Raw genomic sequence first — 14,380 nt, forward strand, 5'->3', positions numbered from 1 at the left:
CCGAAGAGATTACATCAATAAAATTGCTAGAGTACTCATTTGTAAAAAAAATCATCGAAAAAGTCAAGTAAGTTTCCTGAAATCGAATTTACTTGTAGCAGTTAGTTAAAGCAACACTTCGTATAAATCTTACGTCTTTCATTCGTAGTACGTACTAACGCAAACCGGACAAACCTCCAGGAAGCATGTCTTCTTCTTTCTTCTGTCGTTAGTTTCTCTCGTCTGAGGTCTCCGCCGGGTCAGGTATAGCGGGTGAACCTCTTTGTTCGCGTTATTCGCACCTGCGAACACCTGAGTTCCATTCAAACGATATGTTTTCTTCACCTTACTATACATATATAGTCACGGTCGAGAACATTTTTTGCAATGTAAATAACGCCTTAACGAATCATATTTGACGAGAATGATTCATATCCCAAGTAACCGAACGACTTTTCACTTCCATATCCTGATATTATTGAAATTTAAAAAGTGCAAGAATTCATGATTCATAGAATGAAATGAATCGTCAATTTTGAAATCACTATGCAATATTTTTCCCTGTTCGAAAGCTCTGCACTTAATAAATGCAGCATCGAGGAAATCGTCCTTGATCAATCGACGAACGAATAAGAGAAAATGCAAGGAGTTAATAATACCCTTTCTCCCTCTACAAGAGCGTAATTATTAAACTTTCCTACCGTCGTCAAATCATTTCATCAAAAGACGAAGGCATTCCTAAGTGGCTAATTAACTTCTCTTCCCCAGTTAACAATCTAAGCAAACTCCATTCATAAAAAGGTCAATACTCCGTGCCTCGATATCGAAGAGCACGCTTCGTTTAGCAAAACAACAACGATATCTTGTATAAAGCAAGGAAAAACGGCCACAGAGTACTAGCGTCTGCATCTCGAAACGTTCTGTTGGCCAACGACCACTGAGGTTGCCTGCTAACACTGTTTGCAAAACAGCCGATGAATCAGACACCAACGTTTTTGTTTCGACCTCTCGCGCGTAACAACGGGAGCGTGTGCCGTACAAAGCCCCGTCTCAATTCCGCGCCATTATTTTCAAAACAGACGCCAGGAGCGCGCGCAACATCCATGCCTCTCTGCCGCAACTACACCGCTGCGCGGTCAAGCTCTTTACTTCGACCCTGTAATTACACGCTGCCTTGCGTAATTTCAATAGAAAGTTATGCTCCTGTTCCGTAGACTAAATGCATGGTTAATTCGAATGGTAAAAAGCAGTTGGATCGCTACTTTCTACGATGCGTACGCGTACGTAAGCCCGAGATCTCCTTGTTGAAGCAGAGAAAAACGTTGCTCGGGTGTCGTTTCTCTTTCACGTTAGCAGTTCCCGCTTCTTTGAACGCCTGAAATTCTCGCTTGGGGCTGTTTCTATCACCGTTTCATGATTGTTTCACAATTCAATCTGCGAGCATAAACCTCAGGCCGGTAAACTGTGGCAACAAGTTTACGCAAAGATTGGAAGAGAATAAGAGGCCCGTTAAGCCTCGCCTAGCGGATGCAGGGTCCATTTGGACCCATCCTCCATATTAAGCTTCTTATCTTACTTATTATTTTACAGTATCAAGTTTTTAAGGGGATAAGAATTTTAGAGGAAAATGAAATTCCGTTTTTCTTTGATGATAGGATATCATGGCAAGATTAAAATCTAATTTAAGAGTAGTACATAGTAGTTGTAACTTTATTGTTTCCTTATGGGCTGCGATAGGCTGTTATGACTTCCTTCACTGATAAACTCGCGAGCGAAATTATATTATGGGTTAAAACGGAACCAGTGTTGAATGTCAAGTCTTTCGTCTTTGTAAAATTATAGGAAATGTGGTAAAAATACTTTGAAATAAAATTGGGGATATTTAAGAATTAAAACCTTTTCACACGAGACACTTTCTGTTATTCAAACAAAATGCTGTCAAATATTCATCATCAGTTAGCTTATTTTACTTACTTACTTGTGAACTAAACATTTTTCTTTCTTCATTTTTCGTAAAACAACTCGGTTATAATCAGAGATCCATAATAACAGTTATTTAAAAAAAAAAACTAGAAAAAATACATTAAACAAAGATTGATTTTTATTTAAATATAAGCCAGTTATCATTAAAACTCAAAGAAGTTTCACAAAAAAATACTAATTTTTAACAGTTCTGGTAACGAAAAAAAATTCAGGTCACTTATAATGGTTATTCGTAACCAAAATCATTTAATCAAAGATATTAACTCTTGTACTATAACTTTCAAAATTTGTTTCATAACAGTTATAATGTCTGGTTATAATAACAAATCAACCTTATACAGGTAGAAGAATAAAATTCACGAATATTTTCGAAATACCAAACGCGAGTCACGAAAGTGTCTCATGCGAAAAGGCCAGCTGTATTTTAAATTCAGTCGCTTCTTGCCCCTCGCGATCGTAACCGACTGTAAAACGTTTTGCGAGCAACTTACAAATGTCATTACAAATGTCACGTACACGTACGAGAACTCGGCGGAATTTCATGCGGCTTTTTTCTTTCGTAATCCCCGATTCGTGACCGAACAACGTTATTTCGTTGGTCACGTAATTATGCTCACTTTCCAAACTTTATCATATTTGCGCGCAACGGGAAAGCACTCTTGACGCTTTCGAGTTCTCCGCGTTCTAGAGTCGCGTTTCAACGGGGTCCATTTTGACCCACGATATAACTTCGTTTATGTAATTCTCAGAATAAGCTTTTAGATTAGATTTTATCACGTTACTCTCTTAAAAAGAATTTTTTCACCATGGGGCTTTTCTCTAGAGATTAAATGCAAGACCAACTTACGCCCAAAAAATGAAGCTCCTGAAGGTGCGAGGATTTAATATAGACCGTGACAGGCGGTCTTTCTAATGCACATAGCACAGTAATATTTCTTCGTTAATTGAAAATTAATTCGGCGTATCAGCGTTCCATGAAGTAGCAGATTAAGTCGATTGTTTTATCTCCTATCACGTTGGATGTGTCTAAATATAATGGTTACGTAATGTGACACGAAATAAAGTAAATCTGGGACGCAATTATTTCAGAAGACGACTTTATCTAATCGAAATGAGAAATGCGTTACCGTGACCTTGTGCTTTACTAACAGATACGGTATTGCGAATAAATATTGCATACTAAGTGCAAGAAATATAGCGAAATCTATTTTCAAAGAAAATTTACATATTAATTTATATAGGTACTACCTTTAACGTTCACCAATGGCCTACCTATCATACATATTCGTATATCATTTGAGACGTAACAAAAAAATTGTAAAAGTTCAAAATGTTCAAGTTCATGTTAAGTCAAGTTAATGTTGAGATTAATGTTCTTCCAAATTAAGAAAACCTGAATGTTTCTACATAGAGAACTCTTTATCCCACTATCTTCTGCTGCAAGCTAAAGAAAAATTGAACGGCACGAGCTGAAATTGCAGGAAAACAGTTGAAATCGACTGTGGAAACCTCAGTAAAGGTCAAGATATGTTAGACCTGAGGCAAAAGCGCGAACCACGAAGGAAGCGCGTAATCGTGTCGGAAAGTTACGAAACACGATGGCGGATGCGCACGAAACGATGATCATATGTACGAGGAGCACGCCTTTTCAAACTGTCACACTCGTTAAGCGTCCTCGCCTACTTAGATCTGTTAACTGTTGGCAATCAAAGCGACATTAACCCGTTTACGTCCAATTTTTCGAGCCGGGAGCAACAACTTCACGCTCGTTTTCCGGTGTTCCTTCCTGCCGCGGTTATTGCAATGGAGAAATATTTCCTAATGCTTGATTAACATAACTCGCGATACATAATCACTTAACTATAGGCCTATGTTCTTTCGTTTGCGTTGAATTTTTCGAAAGCCGCGGACAAATGATTACCTTAAATTCAGAATTGGGGATGAAATCGGGGACAAAAATTATCGAGCGCACAAATCGTGTTCAGGGGACGAATGGTCAGATTAATCTAAATTATGTTTAATTTGAATTTCAGGAGAATCTGCTATGAGTAGAACCTAGTTTTAGGATGTAGGTGAAGTTCGGAGGTCTAGGTGTATTAAATATATTAGCTATAAACATTTAGTATTAACAAATTATGTTAATGTTTAAGAATTGATGGATATCAGTAGAAGAGTGTGTACCAATTATTTGGTCTAACAAAAAGGTACGGAGTGTTCACTTACAAGTAATAATCTGTTGGCAATGTCCTATTCTACGTTAGCTTAAAAATCAATCTTCATCATCTTGTTTATTCTTAAATAACAACTATCCCCACAGTATTTCGTATGAATTTAACATTTCCGCGTCCCTGAAACATTCAACTTCCACATCTCCGACGACAAATTACACAAGAATCCCTGCAATTTAACCTCCGCATTCGATCACACATCCCGGAACTTACGTCTTGCTGGATCTGCTGAAAGCAAATCTGTAGAAAGCAAACCGCCACGTTTTACGGTCGCTTGCAGTTTATTTACGATTTTTTATTTACTCACGCGCTCTATGGTTATTCAAAGATGTTAGGCTCCGCGTTTATTTAGATTCAACGGGGATTTCTGAAAGACGTGCATGCTGTTCGCAAGCAGCAGTAAAACGCGAGCAGCCTTTCGTGTGCAGTTAAACTTAGAATCGCGCCTATTGAAAGGAACATTTCGATTCGAATGTAGAGAGGACTTGGAATCGCGTTGCAAATGAGAAATAAGAGGGATCCTTGATTACAAGGTACCGTGGAGCAACTTATGTAAATGGATAAGTTCTTATTCAAGCAAAAGTGTATTGCGTTACAGTATTGCATTACGCACAGGGTCTCGCGTCCGTAGATTTTCAATCTGCTTCCTTTTTTACGAAATTCAGAATATTTTACTTTCAGCCTTTTATATGGTAATTGGCCGGCGGGCCTGTGCCTGATTCCTGGAGGGCTTCCTAACTCTAATGCGATTTAAAGCGTTCTAAACCCCCATCTAGATCTATCAAACCTATCGTGTGTAATTAATTATTCGACGAGGGTACACGGCGAATAGCAATTATCCAAAGAATTTACTGAACTTCTTTTCAATTAGAAAGCTGTACAACCGTGGAATCGTTCGCTCAGGAACGAAACCTGGCTTAATTTTCAAAATAGAAAACACCGCTTCTTTTCAAATTTATAATTCAACATTGTAAATACTCAAGCATTCGTTAAGGATATGGAAAATATTTTTAAATTAGATACTTCGGTTTTTTAAATAAGGGAGCTTTGAATCCGTAAAATAATTTACAAAGGAAACACTGTATAGGAATTACCAATATGTTAATTTTACTTTGGGTGGTTAGTAAAAATAATTAGGAATCATGAGGGAGGATGTATTATATTAAAAATGAACATTTGAAGTTTGTAGGAGAAGAATGGTACTTTCTCGAAGTACCATGTATCTATTTCCTGGAAATAACATTGATGCATCGATGCTACCAGGAATAAATCCTTCTGAACACTTTCTGTTTCCGCTCGAACATCGTTCCCACAGTAAAGTAATGGAGAAAACGAGACCCCGTTGCACTTGAAGGTTAAACGTTCAACCACGATGAAAGCCCGCGTTTCGATAAAAATTCTTCGTTGGCGGATACCCGAGAAAGTTATTTCCTCATAAGCTATAAATAACGATGCCAAGAACCATTTCGAAGGACAAGGTTTCGTTGCCCTAGCGAACACCTTCGATTCATACTTTCAAGCTACCCTGCGCAAACTTTCACTTCAAACACCGTCTTACATCGTACTATTAAATACGATACTTCGCTAAGTTTCAATAATACATCATTACCTATGTAGGCAATTTTTTTTCCAACCCTTGCGCGTAAATTTGGTGATTTTTACCCATAATCGAGTCACAAATCCTCATTCCTCCTTTATTAATTTATTATTATTTCTGAAATTCCTTCATATCTTTAAATAACTAATAACTGTCAATAATAAAAAATATATATTTAAAAAAAAAAATTATTGTAGTTTAATAAGTTCTTAAAATATTAAACCGTAATAATTAAATGAACTGAATTTTATTTTCGAATGCTCATTTCTTGTAAATGTATGATATTGGGTCAATTTGACCCAAAACCTATCCGTCTATCTCTTGTAATCTCTGCTGTCTATTATTTAATCTCTTGCCAAACAAATTTCTTTTATTTTTGTATTCGTTTTTTTCTCTATATAACAAATTTATTTAGAGTCACTCAAAAGTGGGACCATTAAATTAAAAATACCATTTCATACTTGAAAACTAAGGGGAAAATCCTACTAAACGTGGATAAACAGCAATGATAGTACGATACTCATTCGCACTATTTGAACTCCTTACACTCCCTTCCGATTTAAGCAATCTCCAAACTAGGGTCCTTTCCCTTTATTGTCCGACTTCGTGAATGACTGGATGTTAAGATTCAGAAGGATACTACAGTGATCCTCGGGATTCGCATCGATTCGAAACCGGTTCGAAGTCTCTTCGTACCGCTCGTTCTTGACAGGATACGTGCGCGCGAGGAAGTGAAAGCAACGTTCACGGGACAATACGGCCGTGGACTATCCCCTTCTCTTAACCCTCGACTAAAATATCTACACATACTGACGGATCATCGATGTCCGGGACGGAAAGAAAAAAAGAGCAGCTCGATGATCTTGCGTAACGCGGCACGGTGTTTCGTTACGATCTTGAACTATTTCATAGATGTTCTTTCACGTTGGCGGTACGACCACCTCGCATGGGACACTTTTCTGGCTGGTGTTTCAAATGTATTCATCAATTTCTGTATTTTTCTTATCTTAGGCAAAGTTCTTTCTACCAAGCGAAGAATCGTGAGCCATAAAAGAGTCTCGTGTGAGAAGGACCTTGCTGCTTTTGTTTCAGTTTCGCGTGCCTATGTATTAGCGCTTTCCCTTGAGTTTTCAAGGATTCCTTATGTTATGTAAAGTCTTTTAATTCTTGCATACATTAGTGGAATGTAGGATATTAATTATTGCTTATCTTTTAAAGGATCTTGGTAAACAGTACTGCTAGCGGTAATCGAGGGACATTGTGTGTAGAAAATTCATCGAATATCAGATTTCAGGGAGTAAATTGAAATCAGCATTTTGCTATTCAATAGCAGAGAAAAGTATTTTGAAAAATGTTAAGAACAGTGTCTCTTTGGATTGCGTAGGCCGAGTACTTTCTAAAACCTTGGTTAGCTCGTTGGAGTACATGGACCTTTAATTATTTTGAGCAATACCTACCTTTCCTAGCAGCCTCTATGCAAAGTTCTGACAACATCAATTTCCAATGTCTGAATTATTCTGCACCAACAATGATATTATGAAAAAACTAAATATTATTCAATCGCATAGTGAAATTTGCCTAACAGCTTAAACTTATTGGAATTAATATACAAATTTTTTAGTGGCTTGACTTTTTTTAAACCACAATATCCTTTTTTAACCACCCGTTATGTATTTATTTCCTTCATTTGAATCCACGCCATGCAAATTAGCTTCGCCGCTCTAAACTGTGTTGAATAAGCTGCAAATCTAATATTTCAAGAAAGACAAGACAACGGCTGCGTGGCCTCGTTTAATCGAGAAGAGCACGCCTCCGCGACAGATACATTCACGATGTACAGGGTGTACAGAAAATGTAATGTAAGGAAATTAAAATATTTCTCATTCTACACTCGGCAACTTCTGTGTCACTTTTACCCCCCACCCTGTGTGCAAGGAATCATCCGTGAAAGCCGTAACAGTTTTTTCTTACACCCTGCAAATACTGGTAGGACGAGTTACCTATTGAGAAATGTGGTCCAGGAATTTGTTCAACTTTGCAAAAACAAAGCTTTCTAAGCAATTCTTGCAAATCAACGAATCATAATTGATTAATGAATTTAGTATTTTTTATTTAGTCAACGGAGAAATTTCGAAACTAATTGCAAACCTATGAATATTCTTGATAAATATTCTTGATATTCTTGAACCCATTGATATAATTAAGTAGTTTCTGGGTACCTAATTCATACATTGAACTAAACTTTTTAAAACTTGCCCTTGTTCTATCATTCTCACTTCTACACCAGAAACTCTAACAAACTCAATTCGAATTCTACTCGATTCCATTACAACTTTCATAATCAGTCTCACTCTCATTCTACTTCAATTCTACTCTATCTTCCTGACCAACTTTGTATATTAGACATCATAGATTATACCATTTTTGCAAGAATAATTAATTTATACTACTAAATGAAATGAAATTTATCTGGTGGCCTGTATTTATAGCAAGCATCATAAACTAATCGGTCTCATTTAACAGTTATCGTCCCGGCATAGGCGCTATTTCTGCGGTTGCTTACATCGTTCCAGGAAAAGAGACATCGTTCATGTAACGCGCTACATGCAACCGATTCATTTGCAGCGGGGGCACTGTCACGAAGGAATATCGTTTCTGGGAATTACGACGTGACAGCGTGCAGTTCGTTAATCGATTCTTAGATTCTCCACGATGCACTCTCGCTGCACTTTCTACGTCGTGTATGGATCCTCGTGACATAGAAAGCCACGGTGAAAATTACGTTTGCAGCCTGTAACTTCTGCTGACAGTAGCTGGTTAAAAAAAAGTAATGATTCTTTCTTATTGATTTAAAAGAACGGGAAGTTTGACTACCACTATTTTATCTCCAAACTTAATGAAAACAGGGTGCCATTGGATGTACAAAGGAATGGACAATTTAAAGTCTCATGCACCGATTTTAATCAAACTTTGTCGAGTATATAGGGGACCCGAAAATATTTCATGCATAGTTGGCTTTTCGCGTAGACGCTCAATAGTTTACGAAATATTCAATAATTAATATAAACAACAATTTCTAGTCAACATGTTTATGGACCCAAAAGAGAGAATTTTGGGTTTATAGAAAAATACTCTTACTCTGCGCCTCATTCTGGGTCGGTGTAACTCGAGATCTGCTTATTGCACGTAACAATAATATAAATAGCTTAATCAAAAGAACAAAAACGTGGGCGAAATCAAGTACAATGCGAGTGTTAACGGTAAGCGAACAGAAAACTGCACAGGTACCGGATGCGTTTCATGAATAGGCCCATTGTGCGCAAGGGATTGGGTCTGAGATAACTGGATACGTTCATTGCATCCGGTCCACATGTACACATTGGTGTACTAAAAAAATTCTTGGCCACCATAAGAGGGTAGTTCTTGCAGCATGAGGTGATGTAAACGTCTTAACCTCTACTGCTACCAACTTACTGATGTTGCCTCCCACCCCTTGAACTAAACATTTTTCATATAAACTCAAACTTTAAATATGAGAACATCAGTCACGTGAGTGATAATATCTTAAATATTCGAGTGATAAATATTTCCAATACTGAAAACATATCCCCGTGTATTCGCCAAAACGGAAAATAGAAATTAAATATTAATGAACATATTTTAAAAAAATTGCTGCTCTCGTAGAGCAAGACCTTCGGGACGACTGTCACGCATAAATGTCACATAGCAATTAAAATATTTACTATTTTAAATACAAACGAACCAACCTCGTCGACCTAGTTGGTCATCGTCGAAATGTCAGTGGTCTTTCGACTTTGCAAGTCGTTCGGCCTGTAACTCGGTTGTGTAACGAAAAAATATACTTCTGACGTGTGTAAACATGATCTGCAAGTTTCCTGGGTGTGTAAAAAAACTATCGATTTCGTGCGAACGATACTATCATTTTCTTACGAAAGTTTCTCAAGAATTAATGTCTATAATCTACTTAACCCACTTGCGTGGAATCGCGGAATAATATATAAAATAGAATATTAATGGAGAAACACTGCTGACAGATTATTCCGCAAAAGTACTATCCGTTGCCGAATACCCTGTATAACACTACTTCTGCAATGAAATTAACAGATTCTTATCTTAATTGCAATTCCCAAAAAGAATATAAAGTACAGTATCGCAAAATTCCCATTAAATAAATGCTTACGTGTCTTTTTCAACAAATCCAGCAAAAAAGTAGTTCACAAATCGGCAGTGATCCAAATACCGAAACAATAAAACAAAAATATAAAAAAAAATTGACTATCACGGCTCTAAGTCAATTTACGAACTCCACGATTCTAACAATAAATTAACGTTTACGGATATCAGAAAAAAATAGTTTGTACAAAATCTATGTTCACAAGAATTCTGCTCTTATTTTTCAACCCCCTCCACCCAAATTTGCACTGTACTCTATCATTATCGCGATTCACGTAACCAAAATGAAAAGTTTAAGAGATAGGAGAAGGGCTAGACTGTAGCTGTACGGGGGCAGCGAAACGCGAGCACGTCTTAACGCTCGAACGTTTACAGAGAGACTGACCTTCCATCACTCGAAACGTGATTTCGGAAAAGGATCCTCGAGTCGACATTATCGATAAAGGTAGAAGGGGAAAATGGACATCCTCGCTCCAAACGGCGAACAAACGGTTCCGATCCGCTCACTTTTTTGCCACACCGATATTGTCTACATTCGCGGTCGTAAATCTGCGTAACTATATAACTATGGGAACGCAGAAGCCTCTTGAATACCATTGAATTCCTTACTCCTCCTAACAGTTTTACGACTTTTACTACCCTCATTTCGACCGAAATGCTATATACAGTAACGAACAAAAAAGTTACCACCTTTTGCTTTTAGGATGGCCTAAGCAGTTACCAAAAACGGTAACTCCTTTGTCGGCCCCAAAAAACTTTTGTTTGTTAATTAAATAAATTCAACTTTAACTGGGGTTTATACAGCTTTCAAATCTCCATCAGAACATGTATATTCATTTCTGATAGGAAATATGAAATTGATTTTGCAGAGGGTAAAGTGGAGGTGTCGCGCGACGGCAAGTATCTAAGTACTCTGGCACCGGGGAAGGTGCTAGGAGAGCTGGCAATTCTTTACAACTGTAAGAGAACAGCAACGATAACAGCGGCCACCGACTGCCAGCTATGGGCCATCAACCGGCAGTGCTTCCAAACCATTATGATGAGGACAGGCCTCTCGAGGCAGGCCGAGTACACGGATTTCTTAAAGAGGTAAAACCATTTCCACCGAATACCTGTTTCGATTTTTATAACTGGCATTTGCGATAAAAACTCGGTTGTAAAACTAGTTATATTAGTTACAGTGAATCGCTAATTGGGCATCTCGTAACTAGGTACTCGTCTAGATTGCTGAGGATCTCTATGTAGAACGTTTTATTAAAGCTTGACTTCCATTAAGAAAATATTAGATAGTAGTAAATTAGTATAACATTCCACCTTTGGGTTATTAAATTGAAATCGACGTTATAGGAGTTCCTAGAAATAGTCACAAGTTATTTCAAAGCCTCTTTAAACCATTGCTCGAAAAGTTATTTGAACATAATATGCTACTTAAACTACAGATTAAATATGAAAATTGGAATGCAATATTAATTTCATGACACTCAACGAATTAATCAAAGAAAAGTTGATTACAACGTAATAGCAAGTATCGACTGTGAAATAGTCTACGACCAAAACAATAAACCAACGGTTAAACTGATGGTTAGGGAGCCCGTGTTGAGCAAGCCATCTGTGTAAATACTAGGCAAGATGAATGGCTTGAACGAGTTCTTGTTACAAAGCTCTTATTTTCTCATACCCTTTTTTGTGAAGCATGGTGGCAGCGAGTGCCATTAGTTACAGGCGAAATTAATAATAGGTATCGATAAACGAGTTTTTCTATCTTTATCGTCTTATGTTTTCAAAAACATTCTACATCACGAATATATTATGTATTTCGTTATAAATAAAATTCCATAAAGTTGTTCTTTAAACTTGCACTTCATGTACAATTATAATGCTATGTAAATTACTGGTTTGCAGTCGATAACGTGCAACACCATTCTTTTTGTTTCAGCGTTCCTATTTTCAAAAATTTGCCAGAGGAGACTTTGATAAAAATTTCAGACGTTTTGGAAGAGGTAAAGTCAATAGTTCGATGATTTTATTGTTTTTAAGAGTCTATGAATGCTTTATGTTAATTACATGGGTTTTTTCGTGTAGACTTTTTACAACAACGGGGACTACATAATCAGGCAAGGAGCAAGGGGAGACACATTTTTCATAATAAGCAGAGGACAAGTACGCGTGACGATAAAACAGCCAGACACTCCAGAAGACAAGTACATCAGGACGTTGGGCAAGGGTGATTTCTTCGGAGAAAAAGCCCTCCAAGGGTAAGTTTTTCAACAATTAACATGAATACAAATAAAGCCCCTTTCGTAATTTAAAATATTTCTTATAACGATTATATAATCGCTGTGATAGTAAAGTGGAAAAATGAAAAAGAAAGCCTCCTAACCTTTTTTGAGTCGCGAACCCCTTTTATAATATTCAAATAACCTGTGACCATCCACCCCCCATACAAGGTAAAGAAAACACATTAAAAATAGGTGTTTCAGAACATAATTCTCTAACTTAATATTTAAAAAAAAAACCGTGACGACTCCCTAGGAAACACTTCGCGACCCACAGGTTGGAAATCACTGCTATAACATTTAATTATAGAGACTTGTCAAACTTGAAATGTAAAAATTTTCATAAATACAGCTTTTCCCCCTACTTCGTTTCAACATCGAATTGAAAAATACGTTCCTCTATTCAATGGAAGTTTCACTTATAATAAATGTCCCACGTATTACGCACCGCGTTAATGGAATAAATACTGAACTACCTAAGTGGCATTAACACTAAAGGCTGAAGAATACTTAAAACTTCCAACAGAGACGACCTCAGGACAGCCAACATCATCGCGGACGACCCAGAAGGAGTGAGCTGCTTGGTGATAGACCGTGAAACGTTCAATCAACTGATTTCCTCCCTGGACGAAATTCGTACGCGGTACAAAGACGAGCTGCTCGAGGACAGAAGGTGAGCGTCTTGCTTCAATCAACGGCATCGTAATTTTAATCGCGGCTGCTAACAGCGTCGTTTACTAATAACAACGTTAACACTCATCAACGATAATTATACACGGTCCGTGATCACTCATGGGCTGTTTGTTAAATTCCTTCCTCTATACGTGTGTGTTATGTTTCACGCTTGCCACTAGGATGGGAAAATAGCGCACGTCATCTCAGAGTAAGTTACGCGTTACGGTATACACCGTGGTAATGATTCAGCAATTAAGTTAACGTTTCGCTTTTTCCCGTGACGACCGAGCAATTTACATTAAATACCGCGTCTCACGGTACACCGTGAGTTTGCACGTTCGGGCGAATGAAGGAAGAAAGGAAACGTCTTTGAAAGATCGTTAAGTTGTTGCGGATCACTATGATACGGCACAAACGCAGAGGAAAGCATTTTATGGTAACACTTCATCGGCCCTTTTTCCAATACCTTTCTTTCAATATCAGATGTACTATCAAACAAGATTATAAAAAAATGGCACCTTCCCTGAGGTCGATATATGTATTCCAATTCGTTTAATTTCTTATTGATAACAGAAAGTGCTACCCGAGTGCTAATTTCTCAAACCAAGTTAATATAATTTTTCTACAAATTAATAGTTTAATAATTTAATTGTGAAGGTAAAAACGACTGAACGAAGATCTGACTAGTATTTGATGTCTACGGTCATACGTGCGATAGTGTACAAAAGGGCACAAAGTTGTAGGCTACTTGAGACCTAGCTTGCTTCAGAAATTTCTATTTCATAGTAAATTCGCAAACCTTCGCAACAACTTAATATTGATTTTTGTACGAGCTACGCTCGAATAAAAAGAAATTGGAAGATCACTGAAAATTCTGGCCATTTTTTGAAAGGTATAGAGCGAATAAAAACTCATCGACATTGCAATGTTTTAACGCAGGTTGAACGAGGAATTCAGAGATTTAAGGCTGCAAGATCTTCGGCCACTGGCCACCCTAGGCGTGGGCGGTTTCGGAAGAGTCGAGTTAGTTCAAATAGCCGGCGACAGCACGAGATCCTTCGCTCTGAAGCAGATGAAGAAAGCTCAGATCGTCGAGACCCGACAGCAACAGCACATCATGTCCGAGAAGAGAATAATGGGGGAGGCTGATTGCGATTTCATCGTCAAGCTGTTCAAGACCTTCAAGGATAGGAAATACCTTTACATGCTGATGGAAGCCTGCCTAGGTGGCGAACTCTGGACAGTGCTGAGGGATACAGGACATTTCGACGATAGCACCACACGATTTTACACCGCCTGCGTGGTGGAAGCATTCGATTACCTTCATTCTCGAAACATCATTTACAGGGATCTCAAACCAGAGAACCTTCTATTAGACAGCCAAGGGTAAGATCACTTTTAAGAAGAATCGTTGTCTTGTAAAATTTGGAATATCACGAAATAATGAA

General features: G+C 37.7%; 1 protein-coding gene across 3 annotated transcripts in view; it reads left to right on the forward strand.

Moving 5' to 3' along the window:
- The window catches only part of For (cGMP-dependent protein kinase for), a 58,734-nt gene that overhangs the window by 43,150 nt on the left and 1,204 nt on the right, over positions 1-14,380 (forward strand). For all 3 annotated transcript variants that reach the window (XM_076823006.1, XM_076823008.1, XM_076823007.1), the window contains 5 exons: positions 10,851-11,070; positions 11,918-11,981; positions 12,064-12,236; positions 12,784-12,930; positions 13,872-14,318. In XM_076823006.1, the coding sequence (XP_076679121.1) occupies positions 10,851-11,070; positions 11,918-11,981; positions 12,064-12,236; positions 12,784-12,930; positions 13,872-14,318 (1,051 nt within the window). The remainder of the gene's footprint in view (positions 1-10,850; positions 11,071-11,917; positions 11,982-12,063; positions 12,237-12,783; positions 12,931-13,871; positions 14,319-14,380) is intronic.

This window comes from Andrena cerasifolii, chromosome 11, assembly GCF_050908995.1.
Source record: "Andrena cerasifolii isolate SP2316 chromosome 11, iyAndCera1_principal, whole genome shotgun sequence".
NCBI lineage: Eukaryota > Metazoa > Arthropoda > Insecta > Hymenoptera > Andrenidae > Andrena > Andrena cerasifolii.